This window comes from Giraffa tippelskirchi, chromosome 3, assembly GCF_054371585.1.
Source record: "Giraffa tippelskirchi isolate mGirTip1 chromosome 3, T2T-mGirTip1v1.2.pri, whole genome shotgun sequence".
Taxonomy (NCBI): domain Eukaryota; kingdom Metazoa; phylum Chordata; class Mammalia; order Artiodactyla; family Giraffidae; genus Giraffa; species Giraffa tippelskirchi.
In genome coordinates, this window is record NC_137277.1 from 52,147,770 (window position 1) to 52,169,487 (window position 21,718).

General features: G+C 35.1%; 1 protein-coding gene across 3 annotated transcripts in view; it reads right to left on the reverse strand.

Annotated features, from left to right (window-relative positions):
• VMP1 (vacuole membrane protein 1) overlaps positions 1-21,718 on the reverse strand; it is a 124,602-nt gene that overhangs the window by 57,630 nt on the left and 45,254 nt on the right. For 2 of the 3 annotated variants that reach the window (XM_081585068.1, XM_081585069.1), the window contains exons 6-7: positions 19,255-19,422; positions 8,716-8,847 (exon numbers count right to left, since the gene is read on the reverse strand). In XM_081585068.1, the coding sequence (XP_081441194.1) occupies positions 8,716-8,847; positions 19,255-19,422 (300 nt within the window). The remainder of the gene's footprint in view (positions 1-8,715; positions 8,848-19,254; positions 19,423-21,718) is intronic. The other variant, XM_081585070.1, reaches the window with a different exon arrangement.

A 21,718-nucleotide genomic window follows, 5' to 3' on the forward strand; every position in this document is an offset into this window, starting at 1 on the left:
TATGGCAATAAGTAGAATCAACAGGCCTTGAACGATACTGGATATAGGAGGTGAGGATGGCATCAGAAGACTTAGATTTTGACTCCAAGTGATTATGAGGATGGTGATATCATTAACAGAAATCAGGAACAAAGGAGAAAAAATCATAAAGAGAATAATTAAACCTTGCATGAAATAGTTCAGAAGGCATATAAACAGCTCTCTAGACCTAACTTTCATAAATGATGCTAGAATTGTTCAAGGTCATAGGAAGCTACATTCATTCATGTCTACCTCCCACAGACATCTAGTAAAAACATGATAGGAAGCCAAGGGCAAAAGGAAGTCAGCTTAGTGGAAAAACACTGCCTAATCTCACTCTTGTGTCACAAAAATAAAGTAGGTACCATAAAGAATCAGAATTTAAATAAATGCATCAATAATCTTTTTTTTCCTCCCCCAAATACCTATAGAACAAAATCCAACCATCAGTCAAAACAGCAATTTAAGTAAATACTTAGCTTTAAAATTGTCACCTAGAAACAATTTCCTAGTAAAAGCATATACATCCTTTAACAGAGTTGGAGAGCACACGGTAAAGCAATGACAGCCAAGTTTTTTTTTTCACCCTTCCTGCTGATAAACTTAATTCTACCAAAGGGCTTTACCTTCAAAAATAAAAAACACATTTCCCACCTCATTTCATTTTACTTAACTTGCTATTTTACCTAATTTGCTGTTCTAGCTATAGTTGATCTAACTTTTTTAATATTTTATTGACCTTGTCAAGTTGGGGGTTTTACAGAATACCATCTATGAGGAAATTCCAGCACCAAAGTCAGATAAACTTTTGGATCTTTATGAAACTAATTACTATAAAAACTTTCAAATCCCAATTGATAAACTATAGCTAAAAGATGTCAGGATTATAGATTACCAAATAAAAATCTAGTATCTTTTTATATACTATTAATAACTATCTACAAAAATATAATATTCAATTTATAACAACAAAACCTAAGAGAAAACTATCATGTTAAAATCACTGGGAAAACAGTGTCAGAATAATGCACAAATAGGTAATGACTTGAAAAAATGAAATTTAGATTCCTGTGTTATATGATAGGTAAAAATATTTTAATACATAAAAGACTTAAAAGTAAAAGAGTAAAATCATAAAAGGACTAAAAGGAAATGCACTGGAATACCATAATCATAAGGGTTCAGGAAGGTAATTTTAGGCATAACTCCAAAAGGAAACATCTACGATACTGGAATAAAGATAAAAATGTAAACTTCTTTATCTAAAAAGCAAAACATGATAAAACACACAATAAACAATATGGAAAAATTACTGGCAGCATATGACAAAAAGAATCACCTTAAAAATGTCAATCAATAGGAAAATGAAAAATACACTCAATACAAAAAAAAAGGGTAAACTAATCAGTTAGATGAAGGTTTTTTTTTTTTCTTTTTTTGTCTTTCTCTAGTTTCTAAATTTTATACAATAAACATACTTTGCAGTCAGAAAATTAAAAAAAAAACACAAAGATGTGGAAAATAGTTGATGACACTGAAAAATGTTCACAATATGTTTTTATATTCAAAACAAGTCAAAATAATAGATAGAATATGATTCACTTACAAATATTTACAGGAAAAAGAATGAAGGATGAAAAGATTTTTTGAAAGTATACAAATATCAATTTTCTACAGTAAGTTGTATATAATCACTTTGTAATAACACAATTTTAAAAATCAGTATCAAATGTGTTACAATATATATGTTGAAAAGGAACCTAAGACTAATACATATGGTATGATTTTAGTTTTTATTAAAAAAAAGTTATCCATACAAAGAAAATAGAATATGGTGGTTATTAACCTACTTTGGGGAGCAGGTGTGTGTGGGTTTTCACTTTTTATTTTTAATACTTCTGGAATGTGTCAATCTATAAGCCTTAACACAATCTGAAAATATGCAAACCTGGAAATAATAACAGAAGTAATGAGCCTAAGACAACTTTGTTACTAAAAACATAAAAAATGTTTGCAACATCACTGATTAAGAAATAAAGCGATGAAATTGTTGTAAATTTCTTTGCATAGTGAAAATAAAAAACAAACACAAGGATGTATTCCAAAAGTGTATCAAAACAACTGAAGTATCTTACTTGGATATAGTAATATTCCACAGTGCTAAGTAAGAACAAACAAAAACAAAAATCTTATATCTGACAAACTTATTTTACAAAACTCTTCTGTGACTCATGAATTAAAACATTAGTACTCTCAGCCAATTTAAAATGTGGAAAACTGGCAGCAACCCCTGTCCCAACTATTCCTTCACCCACAAAATAAATAAAAGTTGGGATTCCCTCCTGGCTCAGTGGTACAGAATCCGCCTGCCAATGTAGGAGACGCAAGTGTGATCCCCGATCTGGGAAGATCAAACACGTCTCGGGGCAGCTAAGCCCATGCACTACAAGTACTGAGCATGTGTTCAAGAGCCCAGGAGCCGCAACTACTGAAGCCCTCGCACCCTAGAGCCTGTGCGCAGCAACAAGAGAGGTCACGGGGATGAGAAGCTTTTTACCACAACTGGAGAGCAGACCTCACTTTACACAACAAGAGAAAAACCTGCGCAGCAACGTAGACCCAGCACAGCCACAAATAAATAAACAAATTAAGCATTAAAAAAAATGTTAAAAACCTCATAAAACCCCTTATCTAAACCTGGGGAGAAGTATGTAGGGATAGATATACCTATATACTGAAATCTATACTAAAAGTCACAAAACGGATGGATACTGGTAAAAAAGGCATTAAAGGCAGTAAAGAAAAGAAAAATCAAATGTAGCAGGAAGAAAAAATTTTTAATCAGTTCTTCATTTTTTGTTGCATTAACCTGGATGAAAATGTTGCTATGTTGGCTTACAGTAAACAAAGCGCTAATCTCAAAGTCAGAAAATTGGTTTGAGTATTGGGTCTGAGATTCCTGAGTGTTTCCTATTCAAATTGGGCAAAAAATCTTCTGCATCATGGTTGTCTTGAGGCACTTCATTCAAGCTCCTTACAGATAGATTCTTATGAAATTAATGGAAAGAAAACTGATAGGGACGATGACAAAATTGTTAGGGATGAGTTACTTTTATTATACTATTTTACTTATTATTTCTAGTTTATACATGTTAACTATAATTTGGGATATAAATTTTAAATAAAATGTTCATAAAGAGTATAAAATTTCTGATGCTGTTCAGTCGCTAAGTTGTGTCTGACTCTTGGTGACCCCGTGGACTGCATGATGCCAGGCTCCTCTGTCCTCCATTATCTCTGGGAGCTTGCTCAAATTTCTCACTAAAGAACATGAAATAGAAGTATATATTTTGTTTACTTGATTTTTTAATACAAGCAAGTATGAAATTAGGGAATAAGAAATATATAGTCTACCCTAAAATAGTGATGGTAATTATTGGCTTTATAGGACAAAAACAGTTAAACCTCATGACCATCAGAAGCATTGTGTACAACTCAAAACAAAGTAGAATCAGAGAAGATCTATTCTAAAAGTAATCAAAATAATTATGGTCGTAAGGAATGAAGGAAAAAGATTACTAGGCTAATAGTAGATAAAGATTTGGAGTCGTCAAGATGCAAAAGTCTTTAAGATCTCAAATTATATGAATAAGATGAAGCATGATTTACTTTATCAAATTCGAGAAGACCTGAGTTTTTGGAAGTTGAGCTCTTAGATGGTAACAAATTTACAGAATGCATTATTTACAACCCAAGTATCAAAAAAATGTGAAGAATGAAATGATTCATCCAGCTAATGTTCTACTCAATGCAGGGAGCTGCTATGCAGGGATCCATGAAAGGTATCACACAGAGCGAGACAAGGAACTCATTCTTTTTGGTAATAGCAATTCCATTTGTACACAATTAAAACTCACAGGAATTTTTAAAGTTGAGCCAATGTGAAAAAAGAATTGAGCCAATGTGGGCCTCAGTAAGCTTTCACTGGCTAATTGCAAGACAAAGCTTTACAGTTTCTCACATGAGTATATCCTCCTGCCACAGGAGAGACAACTTTTTGTTATCGACAGGCACATCACTTCACTCTTTCTAGGAAACATGTCTAAATTCCTTTTCTGCAATTGCTCATGTTATATGATGTCAAGATCAATTATCACCTCCTTCTCCCTCCTAGAGAAATTCTAGTTTGTACAGTAAGTTTTCTATGTCGAGATGACCAAATAAGACCTTTGCCCCTGTGGGAGATTAAAGACAACTGCAAATTCTTTGCTTACTCCTCGAATTGAGAGGTGGGTCTAATTTCCCTTTCTGAATCTGCGCTGGCTTCAGTGACTTACTTTGTGCTGACACAATATGGCAAAGTGAGTAGGATCCCCAAGGTTATGTCACAAGAAAATTTGCATCTTTCAGAACACTTGTCAGAACTCAGGTGCCTTGACATGAGGAAATCCAAGAAGCCCCATGAAGAATAACTTGAGGTCCTAAACCAAAAGTCCAACTGAACTCCAAACCAACAGCCTGAGTCAACTTACCAGTTATATAAGTAAACCATATTGGAAGTAGATACTTTAACTGATAGTCGAGCTAATTTGCCCAAATTGCACAGCTGTGAGCAATATAAGCTATTCTTGTTTCAAATCACTAAGTACTGGGGTGGTTTATATACTCAGCAGTAGATAACTGGAACACCTTTTATCTCAATAATAACCCCAAACAGAAATACTGCACTCTGTCTTTGATGAAACTAGCATTGATTAATTAAGACAGGGGCAGATGGGAAGAAAATATTGTATCTGAGAACCTGCAGTGAAAGACACAGAAAAGAAGCAAAGTGATTTGTATCAGTACTACAGAACTCCACAATGGATCATCATCAGAACTGCAGAAGAAATGAGGATAGGGCTGAAAACAAGGAGACTGTATAAATAGTACTAAGCACTGTGAGACAACTTCCTGCCCTAGTCCTAAAGAACACATCAACTATAGTCTCTAAACAAAGAAAACCAAAGGTTCTGGACTCAGGACCTGTTTGTGCAGGCACTGTCAGACTTACCACAAAGTAGGTTAAGTGAAAGTTTACTCAGTAAATGAAGATCTCTAACCTGCCTTCCACAGCTTAGCTTTAGAATGTCAGCAGCAAGGTTTATAATCCCTAGGCAAGAAAATAGAAGGCCCATCACTAGAAAAACTGAACAATCCCAAAGGAAAGATGGATAGGAACTGATACACAGAGGTTCCAATAAATCAGGTGGCCTGCCACTCCTGTACCTTGCCTCAATATACAAAGTTCCCATTCAGCTTTATGTGCTTTATTTTTATATATAATATAAATAGAAAAAGAAGGATCACCAGGCTTTGGGGAAAGCTTCCAACAGGAAACAGAACAGACAAAGGGGGAAAAAAAATGCCCAAAGTACTGAAAACTTGAAGAAACTAAATATCTTCAAAAAGATAAGCCATTTTGGGGGAAGTATAATACAAACTGCTTTTTGAAAATAAATATATGACAGTGGAAAAACATTTTAATATTAGATTATAGAAGAAAAGTTGAAGAAATTGGATACAAAGTCAAATGAGATAAATATTAGGAGGAAAATTATAAAGAAAAATTAAAAAGATAGGATACAGATCCCAATAACAAAATATTCCAGAAAGTAAGAGTAGAGACCAAAGATGGTAAATTGACACACAAAAAGTACAAGAAAGTTTCCCAAAACTAGAGGACAGTAGGTTGACAAATTTCCTGAGTGCCTAGCAGAATAAATTTTAAAAAGACCATACCTCAGACTTCTCTAGAGGCCCGGTGGTTGGGAGTATGCAGGCCAATGCAGGGGACACGGGTTTGATCCCTGGTCTGGGAAGATTCCACATGCCTTGGGGCAACTAAAGCCCATGGACCACAGCAACTGAGCCCCTGAGCTACAACTACTGAAGCCTGCATGCCCTACGGCCTGTGCTCTGCAACGAGAAGCCACTGCAATGAGAAGCTTGTGCAAAACTAGAGAGTAGTCCCTGCTCACTGCAACTAGAGAAAACCCATATACAGCAATGAGCACCCAGCACAGCCAAAAAATAAAAGAATAAAGCTCGAGTTCTGATTAAAAAAAAAAAAGACCCCTATCTCAGATAATGAATCTAAAAGCTTCTAGAGAAAAAAACAAAACAACCAAAAAGACTAACTACAGAGAGGGCTCAGCATGGCATTGGGCTTCCCTGGTAGATCAGGTGGTAAAGAATTCTCCTGCAATGTAGGAGACCCAGGTTTGATCCCTGAGTCGGGAAGATCCCCTGGAGAAGGAAATGGTAACCCACTCCAGTATTCTTGCCTGGGAAATCCCACGGACAGTGGAACCTGGTACAGACCATGAGGTTCCAAAAGAGTTGGACAAGACTTAGCAACTAAACAACAAAATCAAGAAAGGGGAAGATAAGGGATTCAAATCAGGAGAAAAACAATAGTGCAGAGGGTTTTTTAAATTAAAAAACCCCCACCAAATATAGACTGGAGTAGGAGCATTCAGGAATCCAGAGTGATGACCCCAAGAAAAAAAAAAAGTTGATAAATGATTTTGTGTTACCAAGTGGAAAGTGATGCTGAGAAGTGTTTCACAAAACTGGTAGAAAGAGGAGACTGAAGAAACTATACAAGCGAAAAAATGATTTGACTTCAACTTGCTGATTTTATACAGATAAAAGGTTTTGATATGTCAAATGACATATAATAACCAGTGTCACAAAGGGCAGAGGTATCAGTTACCACAAATGGGGATACTCAACCATCTATGGACATTGCTTCAGTAAACAGAATTTACTAGCAATGCTACCATTCTGAGTTCTGGTTCCAGCTTTACTTCTAAGCATGTAAAATTAGGGAAGTTAACCATTTCTACGACCAGTGTGTTCTCTTGGAAAACTTCTGTTAGCCTTTGCCCTGCTTCATTTTGTACTCCAAGGCCAAACTTGCCTGTTACTCCAGGATCTCTTGACTTTCTACTTTTGCATTCCAGTCCCCTATGATGAAAAGGACATCTTTTTTTGGTGTTAGTTCTAGAAGGTCTTGTAGGTCTTCATAGAACTGTTTGGTTTCTTCAGCATTAGCAGTTGGGACATAGACTTGGATTACTGTGATGTTTAATGGTTTGCCTTAGAAATGAACTGAATCATTCTGTTGTTTTTGAGACTGCATCCAACTACTGCATTTTGGACTCTTGTTGACTCTGAGGGCTCCATTTCTTCTATGGGATTCTTGCCCACAGCAGTAGATAAAATGGTCATCTGAATTAAATTTTCCCATTCCCATCCATTTTAGTTCACTGATTCCTAAAATGTCAATGTTCACTTTTATCATCTCCTGCTTGACCACATCCAATTTACTTTGATTCATTGACCTAACATTCCAGCTTCCTATGCAATACTGTTCTTTAAATCACCAGACTTTACTTTCACCACCAGACATAGCCACAACTGGAGAAGGGGGTGACAGAGGATGAGATGGTTGGGTGGCATCACTGACTCAATGGACACGAGTCTGAGCAAACTCAGGGAGACAGTGAAGGACAGGGAAGCCTGGCATGCTGCAACTCATGACATCACAAAGAGTTGGACACGATTTAGTGACTGAACAACAACAACAACAATTTCTAGATCTGCAGTTTTCTACAAAATCAGCTATGAAGTTTTGCCTCATCAGCCATATTCACCTGACCTCTCAGCAACTGACCACCGCTTCTTCAAGCATTTCAACAACGTCTGCAGGGAAATGCTTCCACAACGAGCAGGAGACAGAAAATGCTTTCCAAGAGTTCGCTGAATCCTGAAGCACGGATTTTTATGCTACAGGAATAAACAAACTTATTTCTCATTAGCAAAAGTGTTGATTGTAACAGTTCCTATTTTGAATAATAATGATGTGTCTGAGCCTAGTTATAATGATTCAAAATTCACGGTCCAATATCACGATTACATCCGCATCAATCTAGTAACACTAAGATACAGGTTGATATATAGTTTTTGCTCAGGTGTTGAAGGCCTCAGCCTTTTTTCCCCACAACAGTGGGTAAGTTTATCTTAATTCTCCCTTCTTGATTGGGGAATTAAGTTTCCTCTAAACATGGTAAACTATTATTTTTCAAAAAATTAATTAGGCAGTTCTACTATTTTGGGCTCACAAGTGGTCCACCTATTTATCCCCCTTATTTATTCAGTGGTCTGCTCAGTAAGATTTATAAACACATAATGGACAAATAACGTTTCAGTTCTTTAATCTCACTGGCTACATGAATTTATCCTGGTTTAGTCTGAGTTGTCTTGTTGACTCTTTCTCTATTTCTCTATTCTAAGATCATGATTATAATCATTTTTTTTTTTGGCTGTGGTGGGTCTTCACTGCAGCACTGGGCTTTTTCTAGTTGTAGTGCACAGGCTTAGTTGCCCTCCTCAGCATGTGAGAGCTTAGCTCTGCTACCAGGGATTGAACCCGCATCCCTTGCATTTTAAGGCAGAGTCTTAATCACTGGACTACCAGGGAAGTTTCTGTAATTATTTTTTATGATTCAGCTTTTCTAAATATTTTACATTAAACCATGTATGATTTTTTTTTTCACACTGGCAGTTTTCTTCTTCAGAGAAACTATTAAAAATTTTACCTTAATAATAACCTGTTTTGATTAGCTATTTTTTCCCCACTGATCTTACTTGTGCAGTCTCTGCATGTTCCAGCATTTCTTCAAATTCCTGATACTCTTCATCATCTGGTTCAGCACCTGAGAGGCGAGCTGCCCTGGCCATGAAATATGGAGGTAGCTCTCCAATTGCTGTACCGATACCCTATGTAAAAAGAACAAAACACTTACATGAGATTTTCTCAACACAGGGATGAGAAGCAGATTAAATTTTTAATTTTCAATATCACCAAAAGCATGTTAAGATGTATATATTAGGAAGGAAAAGACATGCTACATGATCAGGAGGGCATGAGTTTGAATCCTGACCTTAATACAGATCTATGCAATGCCTGACCAGATAGCATACATAAAATTCTCAGGCAATCCCGGGTACACTGCAGATACTATATTAATGTTAGTTAGTTCTCTAGCATCTCTACTTATATCCTCTGTTCTTATTTTTATATCTCTTTTCATTTTATTAATTTTAGAAATAGCTCACAGCTTTCTAGACTTTTGAAATTTTTTTTATTGAAGTATAGCTGATTTATAAATTTAGTTTCAAGTGTAAAACACAGTGATTCAAAATTTTTATAGATTATATTCTATTTAAAGTTACTATAAAGTATTGGCCTATTTTTCTTGTAGCTTATTTATTCTATACACAATAGTTTGTACCTCTCAATCTCTATGGCTATCTTGCTCCCTCCTTCCTCTCTTCCCTCTCCTCACTGGCAACCACTAGTTTTATCTGAAATTGTTTTGTTATAAACCCTCATTTTAAAAAATTTATACATATATATTCATACACTGTTATTTTTGTCACTCTTCCTCCCCTTTTCAAATGATTTGCTAATGAGCACTTGCTAGCATAGCTCTTAGATATATATTTTCTAGGAAATCTTCTTGTATTTAGGATGTTGCTTTAATCCCAATACAACTTTTTTTTGTACAGAGTTAACAAACTGTGGTCAGGAAGCCTCCTGAAATCTCAACATTAGGATGGATAAATTTTCACCACAGGAAAAATGTTGATTTCCTCAGGACATTGAGTGACTCATGTTTCAGTCACTTTGTGGATTCTTGTTTTTGAAGAGAATTTTTTTTTTTTTTCAATCATCTTAGGATATAAGGATGAAAACAAAGGTAAAAGAATCAGGAACTTGGTTTGAACTTAAAATGTCTTAAATACAGGATAGATAATAATGCAAGAGACCTATAGTACCCAGGAAAATTCTTTCACTTTGAGTCACCCTTCTTTGCCCTGGATCATAGTGAATGAAAAAGCTTCAGTAGTTTTCAGAAGCAACTTTAAGTCTTTTTGTTTGCTCTGTCCTATGGCTCTGCCTGTTAATGCCTTGATAAGAATCCTCAAACAACATTACCAAACTCAAGCATCCCGTGGTCACAGTGTTATACTCCAGTGTGTAAAATCAACCATCTCCAAGTGTAACTGCATTATCTACATGTGAGCCAAGAGTTAGCAAAAGAATATACTTAAGTGCTAAAAGAATAAGACTAGTTAAATATCTAGTTAAAGAACAGAGAAAGGGGCGAGACACACACAGAGAAGGGTACTGGAAGAAAGCATAAGTCATATTTTCTGAAACAAGAAAAGTTAATTTCACCTCCTCTGAAGGACGTTAGAGAACTAATTATTTAAAAACTGGTAAATAAAGAGAAACAGTTAATTATTTATCCTGTCTTATCTATATGGAAGATAACTCAGGGTAACCAAACTGATGATAAGGAGAAGTTTCTCTTTACAAAAGTATTCCAGTCATTAACCAAAGAAAAAATGATGCAATTGGAATGCCCTCATTTTATAAACCCCAGTAAAATAATGGACTTATATAATAATGGTGTTAATATAAACAGATAGACAGCCAGACATTATTGGACTATGTGACAGAATATACTAGACCATAAAGTATATCCTTGTGAAAAAATAATTTTCCCTCAAGCCTGTCAATCCAGCTATCAATTCACAGGAAATAGAGAAATATATTTAAATAACACCAACTAGAATACAAACAGCAAAATTCAGACCACGGAAAACTATACTTGACAAACAATCCAGTTTCATCAACCAATACAAAGATATTGAAAAGAAAAAGCAACAATCAAAAAAATTTGAACTCTAATTGGGTAACAGATTTTAAAGAGGCTACTCCTAAATCCTCTTAGGTGTGACAATGTTTTTTAAGTCCTAAGGTTGATATTTACAGATAAAATATGCTATGTTACCTGGAATATGCTTCAAGATAATTGTGAGTTGAATGAGGAAGGGTCTAGATAAAACAGTATTAGCCACAAGTGAAAGCTGGCTAGTGAAAGCTGGGCAGCCATTAGTGAAAGCTGGGTAACAGTATATTGAATTAATTATATAACTTCCTGTACTTAAATTTTTTCATGACAAAAAGAAGAAAAGTTATTTGCAACATTTTATTCAAAACATGAACTTCTCTTCTTCTCAAATGTTCGATAGTTCTGACAACAAACATATGATTCAAACTCAGGACAAATTTTCTTAAAGTTAAAAGGAAGTAAAAATGAACTGAAGTGAAATCAAGATCTACAAACTATTTTACACTTAGTTGATCATTTTCATTGTTATATTTTAATTCTGTTCATGTTTTCCCATATTAGCAAGGAGATGGTGATCAGGAGCTAGTATTCTATTTTTCATGCATATAAGTAAAAAGGAAACATAGTCTTACAGACAGGTCCCCTCAAGACACATTATATTCTAAACACAGAAGTTGGATACCGAAGTTCCAAAATTTCATGATTCTTACAAAATAATTTTATAATTCTTGCAAAATCAACATGAAAAAAACAAAACTTAACTGTGGAACACTATAAACTGTCAGCCTAAGTTTAATTAAGGGGAAGAAATGACTGGCTTCCTTATTGCAAAAGAAAGACAAATGGTATTTAGTCAAGCAATAATTCAGGAAATCTTCTAAAAATTGTTGACTGTATATCAATTTATTATCCTGAAGTTCCTGTTTCTTGAATTGGAGAAGAGTTTAATATGCACATAATATGCAAAACCAGTAGAGAAACACAGTAACTTCCTGGAGTGTCAATTTTATGAAAAGATTTTTAGGAGGAGAAAATCCTGAATTTTTGTACTTTCAAAAAGTTTTCTCAAGTGGAATCACAAGTAAATTATGAGCATCTTGCTTTTCTGTGTTAGGAATTATAAGTTTAATGCTAAAAATCTGGGAGTAGAAAATTTTATATATGCTGACTACGCAGAAGTTATGGTAGTTTGGTATTATCAGTATGTTAATAATCTTTAAACACAAAGACATTTTTCTGTTAAATATCCTAACTACTACAAACATGAAACAGAGGTTAAAAGCCAAAGTTTGGAGGGTAACTTGGAACCACTGAGAAATTTAAGGTTTTTACAGCAATGTTTAAAAAAATTATACCAATTTTAGTAAAATTATTAGATTGTTTTACAAACAAAAAGAGAGAGAAAATGTGCTTCCAGTTTCCATTGAGGTTAGTTTTAAAATGGCTTCAGGAAGGAATGAAGTTCTGATATATGCTCCAACATAGATGAAACTTGAAAACATTACACTAAGTGATGTAAGCAGACATGGACAGATACTGTGTGATTCCATTTATATGGGGTATCAAGAATAGGCAGTTTCATAGAGGCAGAAAGTTCAAAATTACCAGGGGCAGGGGAGAGTAGGGAATGAGGAGTTATTGTTTAATGGGTACAGAGTTTCTGTTTGGGGATGACAAAAAAGTTCTGGAAGTAGATATCGATGGTGGTTACACAACACTGTGAGTGTACTTAATGCCAGTAAATTGTGTACATAACCTGTTATGTATATTTTACTACAATAGGAAAAAAACTCCCAAAAACAAAACCATGAATTAAATAATAAATTAATTTACACCTCCTCACTTTATACTTATTATCTTTAAGGAGTAAAGTGAGGTAACAGGCCAGTGGTAGGACTGAGAGACTGAGCATATCTTTAGATATTCATTGAAACATTGCTGCTTCATGGAAATTTTCCCTGAATCACAGACCAGGAAAAATCTTTATATTATGCAACAGATTTCTCCTTCATAGCACTTATCACAATTAGTTGAAATACTTATATAATTTTCCCACAATACATATATATATATTTTACCATAACTATTTCCCTTATTAGAATATAAAGCTCCATGTTAAGTTTCACTCACTGTGAATTTCCATACTTGGAAGCTTAATAACTATTAATGGAATTTGAAATGATAACTGAAAAGAAAATTTATGGAGCATTACACAGAATGGGTGAATTTAACTCAGATGACCATTGTATCTACTACTAGGGGCAAGAATCCCTTAGAAGAAATGGAATAGCCATCATAGTCAATAAACGAGTCCAAAATGCAGTACTTGGATGCAATCTCAAAGACAACAGAATGATCTCTGTTCGTTTCCAAGGCAAACCATTCAATATCACAGTAATCCAAGTCTATGCCCCAACCAGTAACGCTGAAAAAGCTGAAGTTGAATGGTTCTATGAAGACCTATAAGACCTTCTAGAACTAACACCCAAAAAAGATGTCCTTTTCATATTAGGGGACTGGAATGCAAAAGGAGGAAGTCAAGAAACACCTGGAGAAACAGGCAAATTTGGCCTTGGAGTACAGAATGAAGCAGGGCAAAGCCTAATAGAGTTTTGCCAAGAGAACGCACTGGTCATAGCAAACACACTCTTCCAACAACACAAGAGAAGACTCTACACATGGACATCACCAGAGTCAATACTGCAATCAGTTTGACTGATTATATTCTTTGCAGCCAAAGATGGAGATATTCTATACAGTCAGCAAAAACAAGACTGGGAGCTGACTGTGGCTCAGATCATGAACTCCTTATTGCCAAATGCAGACTTAAATTGAAGAAAGTAGGGAAAACCGCTAGACCATTCAGGTATGACCTAAATCAAATCCTTTACAATTATACAGGGGAAGTGACAAATAGATTCAAGGGATTAGATCTGATAGACCTAGTGCCTGAAGAACTATGGAGAGAGGTTCATGACACGGAACAGAAGGCAGTGATCAAGACCATTCCCAAGAAAAAGAAACGCAAAAAGGCAAAATGGTTGTCTGAGGAGGCCTCACAAATAGCTGTAAAAAGAAGAGAAGCGAAAAGCAAAGGAGAAAAGGAAAGATATACCCATTCGAATGCAGAGTTCCAAAGAATAGCAAGGAGAGATAAGAAAGCCTTCCTCAGTGATCAATGCAAAAAAACAGAGGAAAACAATAGAATGGGAAAGACTAGAGATCTCTTCAAGAAAATTAGAGATACCAAGGGAACATTTAATGCAAAAATGGGCACAATAAAGGACAGAAATGGCATGGACCTAACAGAAGCAGAAGATATTAAGAAGAGGTGGCAAGAATACACAGAAGAACTGTACAAAAAAGATCTTCACAACCCAGATAATCACAATGGTGTGATCACTGACGTAGAATCAGACATCCTGGAATGTGAAGTCAAGTGGGTCCTAGGAAGCATCACCAAGAACAAAGCTAGTGGAGGTAATGGAATTCCAGTTGAGCTATTTCAAATCCTAAAGGTTGATGCTATGAAAGTGCTGCACTCAATATGCCAGCAAATCTGGAAAACTCAGCAGTGGCCAAAGGACTGGAAAAGGTCAGTTTTCATTCCAATCCTTAAGAAAGGCAATGCCAAAGAATGCTCAAACTACTGCACAATTGCACTCATCTCACATGCTAGTAAAATAATGCTCAAAATTCTCCAAGCCAGGCTTCAACAGTACGTGAACCGTGAACTTCCAAATGTTCAAGCTGGATTAAGAAAAGGCAGAGGAACAAGAAATCAAATTGCCAACATCCGTTTGATCATCAGAAAAGCAAGCGAGTTCCAGAAAAACGTCTACTTCTCCTTTATTGACTATGCCAAAGCCTTTGACTGTGTGGATCACAATAAACTGGAAAATTCTTAAAGAGATAGGAATACCGGACCACCTGACCTGCCTCCTGAGAAATCAGTAGGCAGGTCAAGAAGCAACAGTTAGAACTGGACATGGAACAACAGACTGGTTCCAAATCAGGAAAGGAGTATGTCAAGGCTGTATACATACTGTCACCCTGCTTATTTAACTTATATGCAGAGTACATCATGAGAAACGCTGGGCTGGAGGAAGCACAAGCTGGAATCAAGATTTCTGGGAGAAACATCAATAACCTCAGATATGCAGATGACACCACCCTTATGGCAGAAAGTGAAGAAGAACTAAACAGCCTCTTGATGAAAGTGAAAGAAGAGAGTGAAAAAGTTGGCTTAAAGCTCAACATTCAGATAACTAAGATCATGGCATCTAGTCCCATCACTTCATGGGAAATAGATGGGGAAACAATGGAAACCACGACAGACTTTATTTTTGGAGGGTTCCAAAATCACCACAGATGGTGACTGCAGCCATGAAATTAAAAGACGCTTGCTCCTTGGAAGAAAAGTTATGACCAACCTAGACAGCATATTAAAAAGCAGAGATATTACTTTGCCAACAAAGGTCCTCTAGTCAAAGCTATGGCTTTTCCAGTAGTCATGTATGGATGTGAGAACTGGACTATAGAGAAAGCGGAGTGCCAAAGAATTGATGCTTTTGAACTGTGGTGTTGGAGAAGACTCTTGAGAGTCCCTTGGACTGCAAGGAGATCCAACAAGTCCATCCTAAAGAAAATCAGTCCTGCATATTCATTTGAAGGACTGATGCTGAAGCTGAAACTCCAACCCTTTGGCCACCTTATTCGAAGAACTGACTCACTGGAAAAGACCCTGATGCTGGGAAGGATTGAAGGTGGGAGGAGAAGGGGACGACAGAGAATGAGATGGTTGGATGGCATCATCAACTCAACACACATGAGTTTGAGCAAGCTCTGGGAGTTGGTGATGGACAGGGAGGCCTGGCGTGTTGCGGTCCATGGGGTTATAAAGATCGGACACAACTGAGCGACTGAACTGAACACTACTGATACAGACAAACTGTGAAAAATCAAAAAGATACAAACTGAAAAAAGGTAACTCACTGATCAGCAACACCAAACAATTCATTTTAATGGGCTCCAAAGACTTATATGAACAGATTGAAACTGAGGTTGACGCTGATTTTTATAACTGGAAGTACATATTTCAAGTACGTATTTCCAGGATTTTACTGATTTACTATATTTATAATGAAATAAAAAATATGGATGTGAACACAAATGAGAACAATTTTATGAAAGGATAAAATATAAAAAATATTTCCAGTATTTTTCTTCACCCAAATGGAAACTGTTACCCATTAAGCATTAACTTCTCATTCCCCACAATGCTGGTAAACTCAAATCTACTTTAAAAAAAAAATCTACCCCTTCACTGAGCTTATTTTTAAATTAACTACTTATTAATATTTATTTAATTTTTCGCTGAGCTGGGTCTTCATTGCTGTGCGTGAGCCTTCTCTAGCTGTGGCAAGCAGAGGTTACTCTTTGTTGCAGCACATGGGCTTCTCACTGAGGTGGTTTCTCTTTATTTAAGAGCACGGATTCTAGGCGTGGGGCTTCAGCAGTTGTAGCATGTGCGCTCAGCTGTTGCAGCATGTCGGCTTAGGTTGCTCCATGGCATGTGGGACCTTCCTAGATCAGGGATCAAACCCACATCCCTTGTATTGGCAGGAGGATTCTTAACCACTGGACCACAAGTAAAGTCCCTCCAAATCTATTTTTTGTCTTTATAACAAATCTGAATTCTGTTGATAGTTGATTTATGTGGAATCATACAATATCTTTCTATGTCTAGATTATTTTATTTACCATGTTTTCAAGGTTCATCTACATTGTAACATGTATAAAAACCTCATTTATTTTTATGGCTGAGTAATATTCTGTGTATATACTACACTTTGTTTATCCATTCATCTATCGAGGGTACTTGGGGTTATTTCTACCTTTCTGATAATATGGATAACGTTGCTTAACAGTGAACTACAAGTTTCTGTACTTACATTTGAGCCCTGGTTTTCAGTTCTTTTGGGTATTTACATTAGAGGAGGGTCACAGAGTAATTCTATGTTTACATTTTTGAGAAACCACCAAACTCTTTTTCATAGCAGCTGAATCACTTTACATTCCCACCAGCAACCTAGGAGTGTTCCAATTTCTCCACATTTCCACCAATACTCATTACTCTTTTTAAAAGAATAATAGCTATCCTAATACATGTGAAGAGGTATTCCCTTATGGTTGCATTTGCATTTCCCCAACAACTAATGATGTTGAGAATTTGTGCACTTATTGGCCATTTGTATCTTTTCCTTGGAGAAGTGTTTATTCAAGTCCTTTGCCTATTTTTTAATTGGGTTGTTAGTCTTTTTATTGTTGAGTTGCGTAGTTCTTTAAACATCCTGAATATTAAATCCTTATCTGATATATGACTTATAAACATTTTCTCCCTTTTTGTGGGTTCTCTTTTCACTCTCTTGATACTGTATCCTTTGATGTACGAGAGGTTTTAATTTTAGCAAAGTTCAATTTATCTATTTTCTTTCTTTTGTGGCCTCTACTTTCAGTGTCTTATTTAAAAAACCAGTGCCCAATCATTATGCAGATTTGTCTCTGTATTTTCTTCTAAGTGTCTTAGAGTTTGAACTCAAGTTTAGGTCTTTGGTGAATTTTGAGTTAATTTTTACATATGGTATAAGGTAAGGATCCAATCTCTCTCTTTTGCATGTGGATATTCAGTTTTCCCTGAGCTTCCAAGGTGCCTCAGTGGTAAAGAATCCACCTGCTGATGTAGAAGATATGGGTTTAATCCCTGGGTCAGGAAGATCCCCTGGAGAAGGAAATGGCAACCCATTCCAGTCTTCTTGCTGGGAAATCCCATGGACAGAGGAGCCTATGTCCATATATATAACCTCTGTATTCAGTGCAGAGGTTACAAAGTGTTGAACACGAAGTAAGGGACTAAACAATAACCATATTCAGTTTTCCTAGCACCTTTTCTTACAAGGACTGTCCTTATAAACGGTGAAACAATAGGAACCAATTTAAACATAACTTGATATGTGCTACATTTTTTGTCACAAAAGACAGCTTCAAAGAAGGGAATATGAAGAACAAACAAATACTCAGACAATTAATCAGCGTTTTTTGAGATTCTTGTAATACTATAAGCAAAGCCTAATGCTGACTGCTCTGAGGGTAATACACTTAATTTAAGGTACAGTCTGAATTTTTTTGAGAAGCTAAAAATTTATTTGGGGAAGTAAGCCACTACACCAGCCAATTTAAATAATTTGAGGCATGCATGGAGCCAGGCCAAATGAGAGCTTCAGATAATACGCACCATGGGAATTTGGAAGAGGCAGTTATCACTGCCAGCTGGGACGAAAATTTCTTTGTTGGCATTAGTGTTAATTGAGCCACATAAATCATTTTGAAAGAACAAAAGAAAAACAGAAAACTGAAGTTTATATACATACACCCTCTCTAGCATGTTCCAAGTAACTAGTTATATTACTAACAGCTTTTCATCGAAGGACTAATGTGATGAAATTTATAAAACATACGCAACTAGTACAATGAATTTGTTTCCAGTATTTTTAAGACAGTAACAGGAAATATGACAATTTTTCCTGTTTTTCATATTCAACAAATTCAATATATGGCATTTCCTTTTTAATTCTTTTAAAGTACAACGTAACCTCTGACATTTGAATGTGTTTGAAAACTGCCTCTTCTGTGGGCATTGTATTCATGTTCACTTTAACTAAGACTTTTAAGAGATGGGTTTCACATTTTCTTTTTTGTAAGAAATTGTGAAGGGAAAAAAAGTTAAAGGGAACATAAAACTTAATAATTCCAAATAATAAATTAAAAAATAATTCAAATGGTAATAGGAAGTCTTTAGCAACTGAACTATTCCTCAATGACAGACACCTGAATGAATTTAGGCATATAAAAAATGCTTTGTGTGGATATACAGATTAAAATACATTTACCACTGATCACGCAGTTCAAAATTTCCCAAAATATATTAACCAAGCCATAAAAAGAATAATTGATACTACTGAAAGTAAAATCATCATATAGTTTGATCTCACCTCAAATACAGTAAGGCTTAGTTTATTAAGAAATGTCTGACCTTACTTTAGTATTACGACAACTCAGAAAATGAAATGAAATATAATACTTACCAAATTTGGATTGATATATAACCATTTGCTACGTGTTTATCAAATTTTATAAACATCAGTAAAACTTTACAAAGTAATATATTTGCATTATTCCTTTTCCCTGCTATTGTCTCCTTGGCATCAATACTTGGTGGTACCTACAGTTTCCTGCCTTCCTTCTGCATGTTATTCACAAAGAGAAGTTCTAGAGATTTTTTTTCCACAGAAGTTAGGTAGTTGGTGACTTTATGAATTAATTATTTACTGACTTGGTATATATTTGGATTCACTTTCAACAAGGTACAAAGAATCAAGACAGTGAGGGTAATTTTAGGTAAGCATGAAAATGGACATCTTACCCACATGCAGGCCTCAATCCTAACTTTTGAGATGATGCTCCATAAAGAAATGGCTCCTTCAGTGCCCTCTTCATCTGGGCAAATAATCTGATCAGGATAAGGTGGTTCAGGGAAATTAACTGAATTGCACTCATAAGCAGCTAATGTAACTGAAGCTATATGTGGACCCTACAAAAAAAATATGAGAAATCTTTGATGAGAAATATTAAAGAAAATGGAATTATCATGATGTTATTTTAATGTTACCTTAATCACTACACATTAATAGAAAAATGTTAGCTTTTAAAGAACAAGAATTCACCCAAGTATTTCAAGATGCAACAGATAATTTGAAAAAACAATCACTCCCAGAATCTTCAAGGTTTACTTTTTTAAAGACCAATTTCAAATTTATGTGGGTATAATTTACATATAGTAAGAGTCATTGTTTTAGATCTGTAGTTCAATAAGTTTTGACAATTATATTTAGTCATATAACCATAACTAATCAAGATATAGATACACAGCATTTCCATCAATGCAAAAAGTTCCCTTGTGTCCTTTTATAGTCAACCTACTTTCCCTAACACGAGTTTCTGGAAACCATTATTTCTCGCTTGATTCTTATTTTATTTATCCATACATCTCATTTGTAAGAATGCTATCCCCTGTAAAAAACCTCCTGTGCCCCTATTCTTTTAGGTATACTTTGAGAATACAACTTTTTTCCTTACTTAAAAAAGTTGATGCAGACACAGAAAAATAAACTTATGTTTACCAAAGGGAATAGTTGGGGGGGAGGGAAATTAGGAGTTTGAGATTAACACATATACACTACTATATATAAAACACATAAACAAGGACATGCTGTATAGCCCAGGGAACTATATTCAGTATCTTGCAATCACTACAATGGAAGAGACTCTGAAAAAGTATATACATACACATATATAACTGAATCACTTTGCTGTACACTTGAAACTAACATAGCATTATAAACTAACTATATTTCAAAAAACAATAGTTGATGAAGTAACTGCCTCACTTATCTTTCTCACTGAGGCTGTAAAACAAAAATAAAATTGTGGAACCAGTACCAATGGGTTTTTCTTTTAAAGTAATTTTTTCTATGGAAGCTTTTGTGCTGCTTTGTACCTTTATTTTGAAACATTATAAATTAATAATAATCACATTAGATTAAAATGAATTAATATTTAGACATGTGATAAAGGTTTAAATACAATGGATCTCAAATGAACATGTATGCCAATATGAGGTATCTGCATAATAATCAACAAGAGGCTTTGTTAAAAATATAAATTCCTGGGTCCCCTAAGCATAAATTGATTCAATAAGTGGACATGGGAATGTGTATATTTTAAACAAGCTCCTTTAGGGTTTCAAGTAGGTTCTTATAGTCTATTAAGGGTCAGAAAACAAGCAACCTCAGAAAAATCACTTAATCTTTCTGGACCTACTCTTTAGCAAGGCAAAAGAATTAGATTCATTTGATGACTTTATCTAGTTCCAAAATTAAAAAACCCTAAATACAATCAAGCTGTCAATAAAATCTATTGTTAATTTCCAAGGTTCTCATGAAGTGTAAGCTCTAGAAGTTGGACGTTCTTAACATGTTGCTCTAACATACATGATGCCAGTATTCACTTTAAAACATACTGTAGACAAAGTTTATAGTACAGTTGCTATAAGCATAACTTCTAGAACCAGAGGTTCTGGCCTCTGCCTCTTACAGAGTCTTGCTTTCCTCTTCTATAAAATGGTAATGATAAAACACCTTCAGGACCTACATTCTGGGGATACTGTGAGGTTTCAATTAGTCAATTTATATAAATATACTTGACTTAGTGCTGGGGGTACAGTAAGCCCTCAGAAAGTATTAGCCATTCACTGTTATAAGGAAAAATATTGTACTTGTAGAAAAAATTATACACACACATATGGATGTGTATATAGACACACATATAGTAAGTGATCTTTGGATTTAGGAAAGTCTTTTTAAACCACATGGTAAAAGAATTTGTGGTTCAAAGACAAACTGAATAAGATGCAGCAATGAAAATAAAACATTAAAGAACTCCTATTGCTATCAAAATAAAAGGTGATATAAAGCAAATTTTTTTGTTGCATGTAGTATGAAAAAGAAAGATATTCATAAATCTAAGCTCCATTTCCCCCTAAATGCAGAGGCACTTCACATTTAAATAAAAATCTATAAAAAGAAGGCCTACACTTGGCACTGAATCAATTAACTATCAAGTTTTTTTCTGACTGAGCCAAAAAGAAACCTGTGTGAATTTTTAGTCTGTTCCTCTTTTTCTTGAGTTTTAATTCACAGAGAACTATAAATAGTAATAATAAGTTTAAAAATAATCATAGAATCTTTTAAAAAGGAATGATTTTTTTTAGAAGCTGTGATTAATCATTAAATCTACAGCTGTTTCTCTGAATATTATTATGTGCATAA